At 37.6% G+C, this 16176-nt stretch overlaps 1 protein-coding gene across 1 annotated transcript in view; it reads right to left on the bottom strand.

Moving 5' to 3' along the window:
- The window catches only part of LOC127938918 (uridine diphosphate glucose pyrophosphatase NUDT14), a 37278-nt gene extending 21501 nt beyond the window's left edge, over positions 1-15777 (bottom strand). The window contains exon 1 of the mRNA XM_052535835.1: positions 15607-15777. Coding sequence (XP_052391795.1) covers positions 15607-15687 — 81 coding nt within the window. The 5' untranslated portion in view covers positions 15688-15777. The remainder of the gene's footprint in view (positions 1-15606) is intronic.
- Positions 15778-16176: the final 399 nt, after the last annotated feature.

The raw sequence follows: 16176 nt of genomic DNA, 5'->3' as shown, positions 1-16176 counted from the left end.
TTAAAACGAAACCATTATAAAACTTTTTGTATTCATTGTAATTCCTTTGTTTAGCAGTTCTATTGGATTATTAAACAGACTTCTATCCGTATTAGACAGAACTGTTAACGACGATGGTGAACAAAAGGGAGAATGTGAGCACGGTGTGCTCAGACGCTGCTGCTCTCAGCACAGTCAAAATAAAAGTCCCATCTAGAACGCATCGTCAAAACAGAAAAAACTTAACGGCCGGTGCTGATTTTTGAAAAATGCCAAATATTAGCCCGATATATTGGTTGACCACTCCAATCATTTGCTGTATGTTTAAAGATCTGAAAGATAATTTAAAAGCAATTCAGATTTGCTATTATTAATAATTTAGACTGATCTGTCAATCAGTTTAATCAGTTTACTGATTCACTCACAAATCAGATGATACTTGCAAGCAAGGTATCCAGCTGATTAAATATCTTGAAGAAAACATAACTAGCAAAATGTATATAACAACTGAATTTTTTCTGAACTTCCTTGACTTTCTAATTATCCCAGGTTCTCCATAACCATTAATTATTATTTTTTTTTAATTAAAACAAAGTTTGGGGGAAAACAATTGTTTTACTCAATATTAAAACATATACACTTACATACTGCAAGAAAAAATGCTGTTCACCTTACAAATAGTGTTATAGAAACACCTGGGTCAGGAAAGAGGTGTGTGCTGCTTCCCTAATCATGTCACAGTGATTCAAACATTTTTGTGTAGGTGCTAAATTCCCGCAGGGTCAGACAAGTGGGGATTAAAATGTGCCTTTTCAAGGCAAGTGTATACTTGAGAACATACTTGCGGAGGCGAAAGTGGGTATGTTAATGTGTGGATGGGGATGTACCGTGCCGAGTTTCAGATTCTCTATCGAAAGTCTTTACACTGCTATTATCTGAGCATTTCTTTGGTTCATAAGGTGTGATGCCAACTAAAGTATATGAAGCAGAGGCCCGCAGTTTACTGAGAAGCTTGAACATTTGCATTCCATGAACGCAAATCCTTAGTCTTTGTCTGAACACCAGTATTAACCCAAACATCACCAACAATTTGAAAGAACACAGAGAGGGAGAGGCTTTGCAAGTTCATGCATCGCAAAGACAAGCCTAAAATGTGAAAGTGCTTTAAATTGAGCAGTAGCTCTTACAGTGCATAAGAAAACACAAAAGCAAAGGCTTAAAAATGAGGGTACCACTGATTAGAGGTCATGTTTGTTACTAAACAGACGACCATGCGCAGTCACATACCACAGACACCAGGTCTACAGTCTACATAATCACTGCCATGACATCCTGAAGTATAGAAAGCAAATTGTGCAGGGATTTCAGCCTCTTTGTAATATTAGTGTTGTCATATGGAATGCTAAGCATTTTTAAGATAAAGGTGTAAAGTAAAAAAAAAAAAAAAAAAAAAACTTAAAATCAGGGAAAACCCAGCTATTGGTCACCAGTAAACGTGACTAATCTCATGGAGCCAGCATCATGCATCATCACGAACAGGTTTATGAGGGCTGTTTCTTCTGGATCACACTGATTTATAAAATAAATGTATCAATTTTAATAGTTTCTAAAATTAATGCCACCACACTGTAGAAGTGATACTACAAATGGCCTTGATTCCAAAGTGTTGGACAAACTGCACAATTCTCACCTGCAGATAAACTCTGCACATGAATGAATAGCATGTGAACACCACAAGCCTAACATGCGAGATATAAGCAACAGATTGAGGCAGGTACACAGATTCCAACATCTGCTGAGAAAATGCATTTACTGTAAACATACAGGCAACTGAGTGCAAAATGCTATTAGCATGGGAAAGAATATAAAAAAATAAATAAAAAAAATAACATCTATTTATGGCTTTAAGATCTTGATGTTGCTTTCCTGCAATCAATGTTCCCTTTAAGCTTTGCGTGTGTATGGCCGTGCACTTCTTACACCATGAGTGCACGGAATAAATAATATATCAGGCACAGACGCAAAAATGAATAGTTAATGTAAAATAATTGCAATGCTCGAGTGTTTGAACCAGTGAATGTGGTTAACAGATTTCATAGAAAGAGTATGACGTGCACCAAATCAGTTGCTGTAGAATCGAATACTAAATAGCTTGAGAGATGACGCAAACACAATGACGTGAAATAAAACATCATCATGTTTTAAAGAAGAATGGCTTGATTAAGTGGTGGAAAATAGAGCGGATGAACAGTACAGAACAGTAACAAAACTAATTTTTGAATGTTTACAGTCACACTCAACTCTACTACATTTTTTTATTGAAAATATTTGTTATTTCTATTCTATTCTATGCCAAGCCTAAATTGACCTCACACACACACACACACACGCACGCACACACACATATACAGGTGAATCTCAATAAATTAGAATGTTGTGGAAAAGTTCATTTCAGTAATTCAACTCAAATTGTGAAACTCGTCTATTAAATAAAGTCAATGCACACAGACTGTTTAAGTCTTTAGTTCTTTTAATTGTGATGATTTTGGCTCACATTTTACATTAATATTATAAAGAATTAAACTATTCTTTTTGAGATATTTTTTTAATAATTTTTTATAGAATTTCTTGGTAAGTAACAAAGCACTGTAAAAAACATTTCTCAGGTAACCTAAAACGTGTATCATTTAGTTACATCAATGATCAAATCAAATATAAATAGCACATTAAAGTTAAAAGTTACACTGGTCTGGTATACTTTGGTATTCTTTATATATAAAGAATGTTTTTATTCAGGTGGCTGAAATGTCTAACCAACAGAGAACATTCCTGCTCAACAAGAAAAAAATTAAGAGTGAAAATTCCCTCCAATGCATCTCATCTAAACAGAGGAAGTGAAATCAGAGATTTCAGAGATTTGCTATGCAGGTGATTCCTGTAGAACCAGACAACATCCTAACTCAAAGTCTACTACTACTACTTAAGGTTAATGTTAAATGCATTAAAGGCAGCTGTATTTAGATAAACCACTGAGGTCATCACAAGATGATCTACTGAAAAATTATTTTGAACAGTAACACCAAAGAAAAAAGCAACACAATAAGGTCTCCTTTAACATGACTTAATGCGTTAGCTAACATGAACTAACAATTAGCAATAAACAATCGCAATAAAGAGATAAGGTTCCTGGCTCATATGTATAGTATTAATCCCATGGTCATTTGACTGTGTTGAATAAACGCATTTTGAGGTATAATGGAATTCTAGTTTAGTGGAGGACTATACTGCACTACAAAGGCAAAAGACCTCAACTCGCTACTAGAATGTGAAACTGAGAAAAACAACTTTAAAGTTGTTTACTTGTCCAGCCAAATTAATTATAGGTAGGCAACTGAAAAATTTAACAATTAAATGTTTTAGTAATGAAAATGATCTACATAAAAAAATTGTGAGACTTGATTTTTACCACTATTTTGAAGTTAATGTACTAATGTACACCAAGGCAAAAGGAAGTTACTTCCACATTATTAATATTTGGTTGCTGATCACCATTTAAAGAAATTGTTAAAGTAACACCTGTATAAAATCTAGTGATCATGGGCTGCCTCATATTGGATATTATGTATAGTAATGTGACTGTATTATTATAATTTTTTTTTTTTTTCATAACAAGCAAAAAAAAAGTTGACTGTGGATACCAATTTATTTGCTATGCTCAGTCACATAAAATAATGCTAGACATAGCATAATTACTTTTATATTGATTTGTATGAAACAGCCTTACCTAAAATAACAACTTGTGGACTGATGTGAACTCAAACAAATGGGAATAATGCTCAGAATGTTTGTGGATTAAACATCTCAGATGACATTCATCGCCATGAAAGGATTTTAATCGGGCTACAAGAAAAGGTAGTAGGCCTATAGACGGTTTCAACGGCAACACCATAAACAAACGTTACTGCGCATGAGCGCTTTTGTGGACCTAACTTAACTTCCGGTAGACTTCCAAATATAATCAATAACAACAGCCAAGTCCCTCTATAGTAGATATTTTTTGATAACAAACAAAATTTTTGCTGCGTGGATCAGGCGGACTTAATGAAAATGCAAATTCATTATTTGCCAACAGGAGATGTTTTAAAGCATAGACATAAAGCGAGAGAAATAGAGGTATCCACAGTAACAGCTGTAAACGAAGCAGAGCTGGTACGCTCTCACGCTGCTATCAGGCATATAACATGCAAGTCTTCCTTCAGAAATACAGCGATATAAAAACACCTGTGCCTCGTTTTGATATTTAATTGCGAACTCTTAGTAGGCTACTGATTTTATGATTGATCATGCTAGCAACGACACTCGAGTCCACACGCATCCAACTACAAGTGACAGCCTGATGAATAATCTGCATTACAAGAAGAAAAAATAAATCTTTAAAAGTTATTCACTAGGGGTGCTCCGATCACGATCGGCTGATCGTTAATGTGCATCTCGTGATCGGCGCACCCCTATTATTCATGATTACATATTGGTATCTAATCTTTACGGTGCTTTTTTATATGCAGCTGTTTGGTAGATTGCGATCTATCTAATTCGTTTGTCTACACTGTAATTAAAATGCGGCAGACTTTAATGGACAGTAAAACAAAGGCAGAACACAGTATAACTCCAAACCTGCACCGTTACTTCATATTGACGTGAGGCTAAACAAAGTCATATAACGCTGTAATAGTTTAAGCATTCCAAACAAAGTGAAAGAGGGTCAGCTGGTGTTATACAGTGTTCTGCCTTGGTTTCTCCTGGACTTTTCGAAGTTACAGCTGAGACGACAGTAATATCAATAACTCATTTTCAACAAAAATCAAAGTTACAGTCTTTTGGCTTTGCATGGCAGTTCAAAGCCACTTCTCAAGAGAAATGTGGTACAAGTTTGGCTGCACTGCTTGGTTTTCATGGTAAAGCATGTTGTAGTACAAGGAAGTACATCATAACATACAACATTAAGTTAACATCTGTCTGGGCTCTGGCCAGAATTTGAATCAACAATCATCTATTCACTGCCAATATATTTTCCAATTTCCTCATTTTATGGTCTGAAAAAGACAGAAGGCCAGACTGAGCAAATAATGACTGAATTTTTTTATTTTTGGGTGAACTATTGTTTTAAAGAGATAACAAAGACCAAACTAAGTGTCCACTAGAAATATTTTCATTCCATCATTCAATTTGATGGCCTCCAGAAGCCCTGGTGAGGTTCTTGCTGCTTTTATGGTTTGCCCCCTACAGGTCTATTCTGTGTGGCTGAGCATGTTTAGGGTCCCTGGTCTTGCACACAGATGGTGGGGGCCCCTCATTATCAGGGCTACTCTGTAGGTCAACAAGAAAAAGCCTTTTGGGAACCTGGGAATCACAAGCAACATGGATTTACAACACAGAAATCAGGGAGTGTAAGGAGATGCAGGGCCTTGAAATTATTGTGCCCCCTCAGTCCTACTCGCAATAAAGGCTTGAGTGAATAGGGAGGAGCGATAGGCCTCGTTCTTTTGCTTGCTTAAAGTCTAATTATCATCAGCTTGCAGTTTATAATGCTGTGACCACGACAGCTGCTGAGAATTCAATTGCCGTCACGCTGCTATTTCATGGTATATACAGCAATCCTTAAGTTAAATTTACTACTTTTTAATACCTTTTTCACTACCTTCAGAATATTTTTTAAAACCATCACGACACTGAATTGCAAGTGTTAATCAGCGACCTTTCTATTATTTACACAGATTTTGACATATATAACATACAAAAAATAATAGATTTAGAGACTGATGTTGACAGCAAATTGCACATTTATTTAACTTAGTAAATAAAAATAAAACAAATACCATAAAATGTGCAATGGACAAAATGGATAGACCGAACAATAAGCCTGCCTGTTAGTGTTGTCACGGTACCAATATTTCAGTATTCGGTACCGATACCAGTGAAAATCCACGGTTCTCGGTACCAATTTTGGTACCAAAGCAAAACACAAAAATTTGCTAATAAAAATAAAACTTTTTAGCACTAAAAATAAAACCAATGCCATTCTTTATACTTATTTAGAATTGTGTTTAAAGTTTTTCTACAAGTTATATAATTATGAAAAACAGTAAACAAGTTTCACCCAAATTTAATTTGTCTTTTAATTTATCAAATTTAAACACATTTTATGTTTGGTAAATAAAGGGGATTTGCTATTAAAATTAAAACATGGAAGAAATATTGAGATTTATTTATTTTTTTTAAATAAAGTTTTTTATTTTTTTGCAACAGTAGTAGCAGTATCACATACGTTTTACTAAATAATAGTAATATTTCTAGCACAATGCCCTTATGTAAAAAGTTTATTTTAGGCCTAATGAATGCATATTTGTCATTTTGAAATTGCTATTTGCGCATTAGCTCCGCCCACTACCGGAGAAACCGGTATGTCTTCTGCTTTTTCGAAAATGAATATGAATAATTCTAAATTAACTCCATTATTTTGACAGGAGAAGACAACAGATGCTGAAATTAATGCAAGCGTCATGCGCTTCTGTCTATGTAGTAAACAAACCCGCACGTCTCTGCCATTCATTAATTCACACAGAGACGCGCAGAACACGGATTCATATTTCAAACAACTTTTGCGGCTTAACATTTACAGATACTGGTCCATATGGAGATTTGATTTGATTAATTTATGCTTTCACAAATTCCATGACTTTCCATATTAAAATGTAAGTTTAATTTACATGACTGGATTTTGAGATTCCGTACTCGTTTTCTGCTTCGCGGAAATCATAGCGCTGTATGCGTCAAGAACCGGGTTTGAACGGGACCTCGGTACTACCGGTCCTTAAAGAAACCTGGTACCATCACATTAAATTTTTTTTTAGTACCGACTTGGTACCGAAGTACCGGGTCTTTTGACAACACTACTGCCTGTTATTCCCTGTACAGGCCTGAGCCAGTCCTTAAACGCTGGGTCGTTAACCCAGCTATTAGAAAACTTGCATTTGTCCATGAAGACGACGATGGTTGTCCAGGCGTTGAAGATATGCCTTGAAGCAAGTCTAAAATAAAACGTAAGCCAGCCACTTCTGTTGAGCGCGCAGTGTTCTGAGATGATGCCGAACGACCACTGAATATGACGTCAGCATCAAACATACGACGGAGACGGAAGATCTTTGATTATGTGCCCAGATATGCTAAAGCCCATATAAACGAACTAACGCGAACGCAGATAGAATTTAAATCAGAATAAGACACCTGATAGTCTGGAAAAAATAATACCTAATTTGGAAAAAAATAATACCTCTGAGACCACATTTAACACTTTTAATGGCCTTAAATTTGACCATTTTGATTTATCACTTTTTAATACTTTTTAAAACCCCGCGGACACCCTGTATTTACAATCAAGGCCTTTAATTCCCACCATGTGCCGTCCAACTTCCCCAGATTTAAAGCCTTCATCGCACATTATTCCCACCAGGATATCATGTGCCAAGCCCTGCTGATATTCATAGTAAGAAAGATGCTGTCTGGATCCGGCAGGGTGTGTTGTTGTGAAATACAAGGGATAATGAGCAAAAGGAGTCATTATTTTTAAATCCCATGCTTGTTTACTGCACCTACCCATTAATTTTCTTCTAGAACCTGAACATCAGCCCGACATGATTCAATATCTACTACTGGTGCTTAAAATGAAAAGTTTATGTGGGAAAGCAATTATGCACTCTACCAGCCCACATAAGGGAACAAAGGTTAATTGAGTCCTCAACCATACTTATGATCTCAAAAGTAAACACTAAAGCTGGGGACACACTACATGACTAGTTGAAACATTCTAAGACTGACCTCAACACACTTAAAGATGGTTTCCATCGACTGGCACAGATTCTAGTCTTTGACAGTCGAAAACGAGCACAAACTTAATGACGGAGTCAGTCCACTACTCAACACACTTAACAACTGGAGCACCACATCTGGACAAATTCGTCATTGTGGAGCTATCTAATGATGATCTAGCTCAGGACTGTTTTGATTATCATAACCCTATAAGGTATTTTAAGAGAGATTATGTTGTGAATAAAATAGTTTATCCAAAAAGAAAATGTCCTATCACTTACTTTTATTTTTTTTCTTATAAATATGACTTACAAAAAGAGATGTTAAGCAGAATGATGTGTCATTTAGTTACTTTCTCATATAGCTAATTAAATGGCGAATAAGAGATTTTCTGTCATCTCATTCTGTGTGCCAAATATATTTGTATAAATCAATTGTATAATTAAATTACTTAATATGACTTTCAAAAGTTGAAGTAATTACTTTAATTTAGTTGTTAGAATATGTATAAATATTTTAACTAATTGCAAAAGCTGAATAATCAATTAATGTCTAATGATTAATAAGTTAAATAATCGATGATCAGTCGATTAATTGTTCTAATAACAGTTCGATTAACAAAATAATCGTTTGTTGCAGCCATACTGGAAATGACTGATTCTTCATTCTTGAATCTAAGATTATAATCTTTAGGCACCACACACTATGCGATTTTTTTCTGCCAACTACAAATACCAACTGAGCCCAACTGGCACAGATCCGGTCCAGATTAATTCTCGGTTTAAGACCTCATTACATCGAAACAAACAATTTAACCAAACCCACCAACCACCAAAACAAAACACTTTTTGTGTAAACAACAAAACCCCACCCTTTGACGTGGACACATGCTGATTGCCCTCATGGGCCTCACTGGGAGGAGGCCCATAATAAATAACAAAAAAAAAAAACAAGAAAAAAAAAACAAGTGACAAACCAGGCGTTAAACACTTTCTGGAAGGTCTCTTTTCTCCGAGACTCGTCAGCCTCTCAGATGTGATCATCATCAGTTGCTCATCTTCATCTGTCATCTTTTTTTCCTAATTTTTGAAGACGTAAGATCAAATGCAGACGTGTCCACCATTTTAACCCAATTGAAAAGGCTTTAAGTCGCTGCTTCTTTTTCCAGCTTCTGCGCTTCAGAGCACAAGGTTAGTGAAGAAAGAGATGAGAGAACAGAGGGAGCTCAACCTCTGTGTCTCCATCTGCTTTCTCTGCACACTCCACCCCTCATCGACCCCACTCTCCTTCTGTCCCTCCATCCCACAGGTGTGAGCTTACCTCACCAAATTTCCCCCTCCCTTCAAGCACCATGCTGGGCTTGAGTAATGCTCATGCCTCTGAGCCTGGGGTTGCAAGATCCTGCAACCATTACATTACAAATGCCTACTGCTGGGAAGGCAAATAAAGGTCCTCAATTACGCTGCAAGTTGATTGATGATAAAACAAACTTTATTATTATTTACACATATTCATTATTTAAAAAAAGTTTCTACATTATTATTGTTGCTTTATAAAAAAAATTCAAAAAAGTCCATTTTTTTTTTTACAATTATGAGTTATTAATTCATATTTACAATTAAGTTTTGGTGGAGTCTTTTACAACCTGAATTAACCTTGTCATAAGGTCCTATTTAAGTAGAGGTGCTCCGATCACGATCGGCCGATCGTTATGCGTATCTCCTCAGTAAAGCCGGTTTTCTAATCAGCGGTTAATTCCATCAGGTGCGTGATTTCACATAGAGCAGCTGTTACTACACGGAGCCGTTGTTAATAGAGAAGATGCGCAAATCACGTTAATTTTCAGCGTTTATTGGCCCATCTTCTCAGTTAACAACGGCTCTGTGTAGTAACAGCTGCTCAATGTGAAATCACACACCTGATGGAATTAACCGCTGATTAGAAAACCGGCTTTACTGACGAGATGCGCATTAACGATCGGCCGATCGTGATCGGAGCACCTCTATATTTAAGTGAGTAAAAAAAGTGACGTGACATTCAGCCAAGTATGGTGACCCATACTCAGAATTTGTGCTCTGCATTTAACCCATCCGAAGTGCACACACACAGAGCAGTGGGCAGCCATTTATGCTGCGGCCCGGGGAGCAGTTGGGGGTTCGATGCCTTGCTCAAGGGCACCTCAGTCGTGGTATTGAAGGTGGAGAGAGCACTGTACATGCACTCCCCCCACTCACAATTGGGGGGATTGTCTGCCAGCCCGAGACTCGAACTCACAACCCTTTGATTGGGAGTCTGACTCTCTAACCATTAGACCATGACTTCCCCTCCTTATTATCCAATACATTAAGAGTCTTATTGACTCTTGACAAACAGTCTTTAAGATTTGCAAAGATCTTAAAAAGAAAAAAGACTGCCAAAAGATTTGTTATTTTTTTCCTTGTTTTTATTAGTCTTTTTTCTCAGGTTATTATTTTTAGGATATTTAAAAATACTAAAAAAAAAACTTGTATCCTTGTAACTTTGCTTTCACTAGGGAAAAACAAGCATCAGAAAACAACCCTAACATGTAAGGGAAGACAGCATACATTATATTCTCCACTATGTGAGTGATTTATTAACTTTTCAATGCACCACACATCATTGTTCCTATGAACAATCCACAATCTCACAGGGAAATGATACAGGACATAAATACAATGCCCTGAATTGCGGCTGAAAACCTCTAGCCACAAGACTGTGGCTTTGCCATGCAGTGGGAAAATGTCCTTGGGTGCGGTTGCTTCCAGATTCTCACCATACAAAACCAACATCTGTAAGAGAGGAGTTCAATGGAGATATAGGGCTGCACAGTCTTGGGAAAGTGGTAGAATCCTTTCTTTGGATGTGTTTTGGGTTTGGAAACAGTTGATAAGTAATAAGCTGCACTGCAACATACTTACCACGCGATGCAAGATGACAGGCCAGCCTTGGGCGACAAAGAGTACTTCTTTCTCTTTTCATCTCCTTGTGCTCTCATTGTTTTAGAGTGTTTCTGACAAGCTGTCTAAAGAGAGATCTACACAGAGGGTTAGGGTTAACAGCTTTCATGGGAAGTGCACATTGGTTGCTCTCACCTTTTTCTTGCTCCTTGGGCTCTAATGCATTTATTATCTCTCTTGCGCATCTGCCTCATGTAAATCCCATTTCCTGTGTCTATTGAGCGCGCCCAGTGGCCTGGTGCTAGGGTGATGGCCGCCACACGTTTCCCATGGCCTCCTCACCCCTCTGCTCACCCCAGCGTCCCTACCCCTATTGTTCCTCATCTGTTCTTGCCCACCTAGTGCACACTGTTGTCTGCCCACCAACCCTTGCTTTAATCCAACACCCCACCCCTCCCCAATACACTCTCCATTGATACCCCCCTTTCCTAGCCAAGACCCCTGCTGCTAAAGCAGTAGCTTGGCAGCTGGAGCAGTTAACTGTTGGCTCAGCTGCTGGTTCTCGGGACCTGAGTGACTCTTGCCTCTGCACGAGAACAACACTGTAAACCTGCTCAGGCTAAATGTTATTATCCAATCACTTTACTAATTAATTAAGGCTTAATCAACTGGAGGTGGATCCAGTGGAAGAGCACTGGATGACTACTGTACCTGAATCCTGACATAAATGAGCCTGTGATTCAAGAACTTGTCATAAAAGATAATGTATAAGGGACAGTTATACATTGAGAATTATTCTCAAGAACACTGCCAAAAATTGACTTAAGTGTAAAAAAGCTCTTGGCTCAATGCTGTGCTTAAAAGTTAGTTATCAAGCATTTCAGTCATAATTTAAGTGAAGTGTAGGACTAAATCTTAAGTGTCAGTCTTAAGAGTTGATTCACAACAACACTTTTGCTGTGCCACAAACAGGATTTTGGGTGACGAAATACACAAATTGACATTATTCGTCAAAAATATGAAAGTGACAGTCGTGACATTTTGCCAAGTATGGTTACCCATACTCGGAATTGGTGCTCTGCATTTAACCCATCCAAGTGCACACACACAGCAGTGAGAAGTGAACACACTGTGAACACACACCCGGAGCAGTGGGGTGCTACAGATCCAGCACCCCCGGGGGTTAACTGGGGCACTTCAGCCATGGGTATTGAGGGTGAAAGAAAGCACTCTTCATTCACTCCCTCCCACCTACAATTCCTGCCAGCACTGAGACTCGAACCGGCAACCTTCAGGTAACTAGTCCGGCTCTCTAACCATTGGGCCACTGTGCCATGTGATGCAGCGCAGAGAGGCGATTCAGAAACTTGCCGCAGCGCGGCTGGTGAGTGGCCGGGACCAGCTCTGGTAGCCATGTCGGAGCCGCAGAAGTGGGCAGTGTAAATAATGGGTAAGAGATCTATTCATGACACAGTGTAGGTAGCTTCACGGATTATGTTATGTTAGTGTTTTTAAAGAGCGTATAATACTCACGCTAGACTCAAGTAGGTTAAGATGTTCTTTGGTAATGTAAACAATCTTTGCTCGTTTTCTGTTTGAATAACTGAGGAACTCTACCTGTTTGATGGGAGATTACAGATTACCGCAGATTACAGAACTGGCTTTACTGACAAAATGCGCATTAAATATTGCATGCGATTTATCATGCAGCCCTAGAGTTACATGAAATATATGAATGAAAATGTTAATTTAGCAGAACACAGTTTGCAGGTTGGAAAGTGCCATACTGTACAAAAACATTTTCTTCACAGTCACTGAAAATTGAGTAAAAGTTGTATGCCAAGGTGAGCTGGGTGGCGGCAAAATATGAAAGTACAGGTGGCAAAATGGATTGGCAGCAACTGACTACTGCTACATGGCAGCAGGGCTGTGTGGGTGGCAAAGCGCTGTGACTCAGTGATGCGGCTGGTGTTGAGAAAACGCAACTTCCTTCACAGAGGCAAAGACTGGAGGTTGTGGGTGCACAGATTGCACTTCTCTTCAGATTGCACCTGAAAAAGTGTCTGGTGTTTTCTGACCTACACTTTAAAGCACTTAAGACCTCCTACGATCATTCATAATGGAAAAGTGGGACAATTAAGGCCTAATTACTCTTTTCAACTAAATTCATACACTTGTAATCCTGACAACACTTTGTAATTAATAACATAAAATGTCTCTATGAACTGACTGGCCTAAAAAAATTTTTTATTTCACTCTAATGGATCTATGCAGTATTTCTAAGACATAGCAGATCTATTCAAATGGCTTGCATTACTATGACATACCATAACGTCTTTTTTTTTTTTTTTTTTTTAATATAATATAATATAATCCTGCCTTAAAAAAAAAAAATACTCATGCTTAAGTGTTTAATCAACACTCTGGGAAAAAAAAAAATCCTTGAGGGCCTGCCAACACTGCCAAATTTTCACAGGGTAGGGTCCTCCTCAGTAATTCCACCATAGTAATTGGAGAAAAAGTTATCGAGTTAGAAGGTTTCATGTATTTTGTGCATACGTATGTGCTTGTGAATAGAAATCTAATCAAATTGGGAAATCTTAATCAACCCTACCCTACTGTCTAGATACCTAAAAAATAAATGACATGCTGAAACCACTGTCAAGTAAATGCCTTCATCTCTACTGCTTGTTGGCATGGTGCTTGGTAAACATGAACACAAATATCAATTTTTATAATTATAATTTATGAATTAAGACTCTGAAACGAAGTTTTTTTTTTTTGGCACCATTGTTGTAAATGTTATTTTTTAGCAGGAAAAAGTTTCTTTAGATTATTACAATTTAAAAAGGTTCTTTAAAATTGTTCTCTGAAAGGTTATTTGGAGAACCCAGAATGATTCCTTTATGGCATCGCCGTGAAACCCTCCTTCTGGGACCTTTATTTTTAATACTGAGACTGGAAAAGGGTTGATTCCAAATCTAGACTAAGAGCAGATTTAGACAAAGGAAATATGCCAATACCACACTAACCTAGAAATCATGCTAAAATGTTGAAACAGCATTAAATCAAATAATCCACTGAGCCTTAGAGAGAAATAATTGGCTGTTCTTTGCTTTACTTTAATTTAACATTAATAGACTTAATCTAATAGCAAGAGAATCTCGAGAAGCATTGTACATTTCATCAATGTCTGCACAGAGTAGCGGATGTGGATGACTAAGACACCTCATTTGGTGGACCTAGGGTCTTGCTTGTCAAACTGTAGCAGGAGGAAGTATGACTATATTCTGAAATATGCAACACACAGCTTGAGGAGAACAATCAAAGAGGAAACACCCACAGGTGCTCTGCTAAAAACACCAAAGGTTTTAAATCCATGCCAGTACAACAGAAGGAAAAATGACGTCAACTAAGGAAAACACTATGGATGTGTTGACATATTTGCTACCACAGTTTCACAGAAAAGGATGGGGATGCATGCCAAAAATCAGTCAGTACCAACAGGTTAAAAGATTAAACCATACCCGGAGGCTATTTGAATATAATTGCAAGGTCTACAGATGTGTTGGCACAGGATTTTTGCTATCACTCGGTTTACAGAAATCAGAAGAAAGAAAAAACACAACACCAAAACAGGCTGGAAGATAAAATCAGGGTCACAAAGTAAACAGTTTCAGTCAAAAAGAGGCTGAGAGTGCCTAAAAGATTATTTTAAAATTATATTAAAAAAAAAAATGCACAAAAAATTACCTTGTAGTGACATCCTATGGGGTTTCTGTATTTTTTTCCCTACATGTTGTGATAGTGTGTGTTGCTGAATGTATAGCTATAGCTAACGTAAAAAAAAAAAAGTCAGATAAACCCACTAAATACAATAAAATAAATTAAAAGGATCATTGCAGCATGACGAATACCGTCTGGAATTCTATCTATGCTAAAAATCAACAATGAAATATAGAGTAACAGCTATGATACAAAACAACTGTTCACCACCCGACTGCACAGCTACCACAGAGGACTGTTTTGCTAACAACATTCTGCTATGCCAACATTGCCAAGAAATATATTCTAGCGAGCTGAAGGATATCCCACTTAATGAATCTGCTTAATTTTTTTTTAATAATGAATCCTTATATTTAAATTTAATACAAGCAAAAAGGCCTCTACTGAGCTACTGAGAGTTGTCCCTAATAACTGCCTTTACCCGTTACTATCAAAATACAAAATAGTGACTTGCTTATATATATATATATATATATATATATATATATATATATATATATCTATATATATATATAAAATGTATTTAGAAAAAATAATATTATTACAAATTGTATCCACACACACACACTTATATATACAGTAATGTATGTTTTGATGGATAGCCAGAAAGGCAGATATTATTGATAGATAGATTTAATAACACAGCTGGTTTTAGCTTGTTTCCATCATGTTCAGTCCAAGATAGCGTTTCCTCAGTACCAACTATACAATATTGTGTGCATCAGGCTTTTAATAAAGCTTTCCTAAGCCGATTGCCTTTTAATGTAAAGCATGTGCTCGAGGGAAAGTGACTGCTTCCCTGTCTATGTATTAATAGCGTCTTGCTAGTTCAGCTAAGAAGACATTACACGAAATCAGCAACATCTTCTTTGAAATACATCGTTTGTCATATTGAACGACGGAATGTCTGTTATGCATATCCCGAAACATTAGACGAAATGTTGGTCGATAAAAGCAATGACAGAATGAATGGGGGTTGGGCTGCTGACAGCAAAATGATGAGGTGTGACCGCATCACTGACAGATGATAACGTGCGATTAAACTATAGCGACTCACCTGGTTATAATGCACCCTAAACGGTTTCAGATAGTTAGAGCTGGTGCACGGAACCACTTTAATATTATTGATCTGCTCCATGGCTTTGATTTAGCTGCCCACGGATACTTCTCACCACAGATGGCAGAGCCGCAGACTACTGGAGAACGGAAGGAAATGTCTACGGAAGCCTGTGAAGGGCAAAATAAGAACGCTGTTAGTCTTTGCGTTGTAATAATGTTCGACTGCGGTGCAGAAAACGGCCAGTCAGCAATAGTTGCGGGATGATGCCATTTATTTATTTATTTTTGAAAGGTTAAACCACGGACTCTGTCGCCTCAGCAGCACACACATTTACCGCGCGCTCGCATGGGTCAGGTTTGCCAGATATTCACAACAAAACCCACCCCATTGCTACGCGGAACGAGCCTAAACTAGTCCAGACGGGGTAAAATAGTCATAAAATACACGTTTTTGGAAGGGTTCCCCTTGTAATATTCACATTTCAAGGACTAAATTTCACTTTATTGGCGTCTTCAACCCACGGACATGAAAAACAACCCACGGCAACAATTCCGCGGACTTGTCAAC

The sequence above is a fragment of the Carassius gibelio genome, chromosome A20, assembly GCF_023724105.1.
Source record: "Carassius gibelio isolate Cgi1373 ecotype wild population from Czech Republic chromosome A20, carGib1.2-hapl.c, whole genome shotgun sequence".
NCBI lineage: Eukaryota > Metazoa > Chordata > Actinopteri > Cypriniformes > Cyprinidae > Carassius > Carassius gibelio.
Note: the sequence above shows the minus strand (reverse complement) of the source record. Positions and strands in the feature narration are given on the sequence as shown.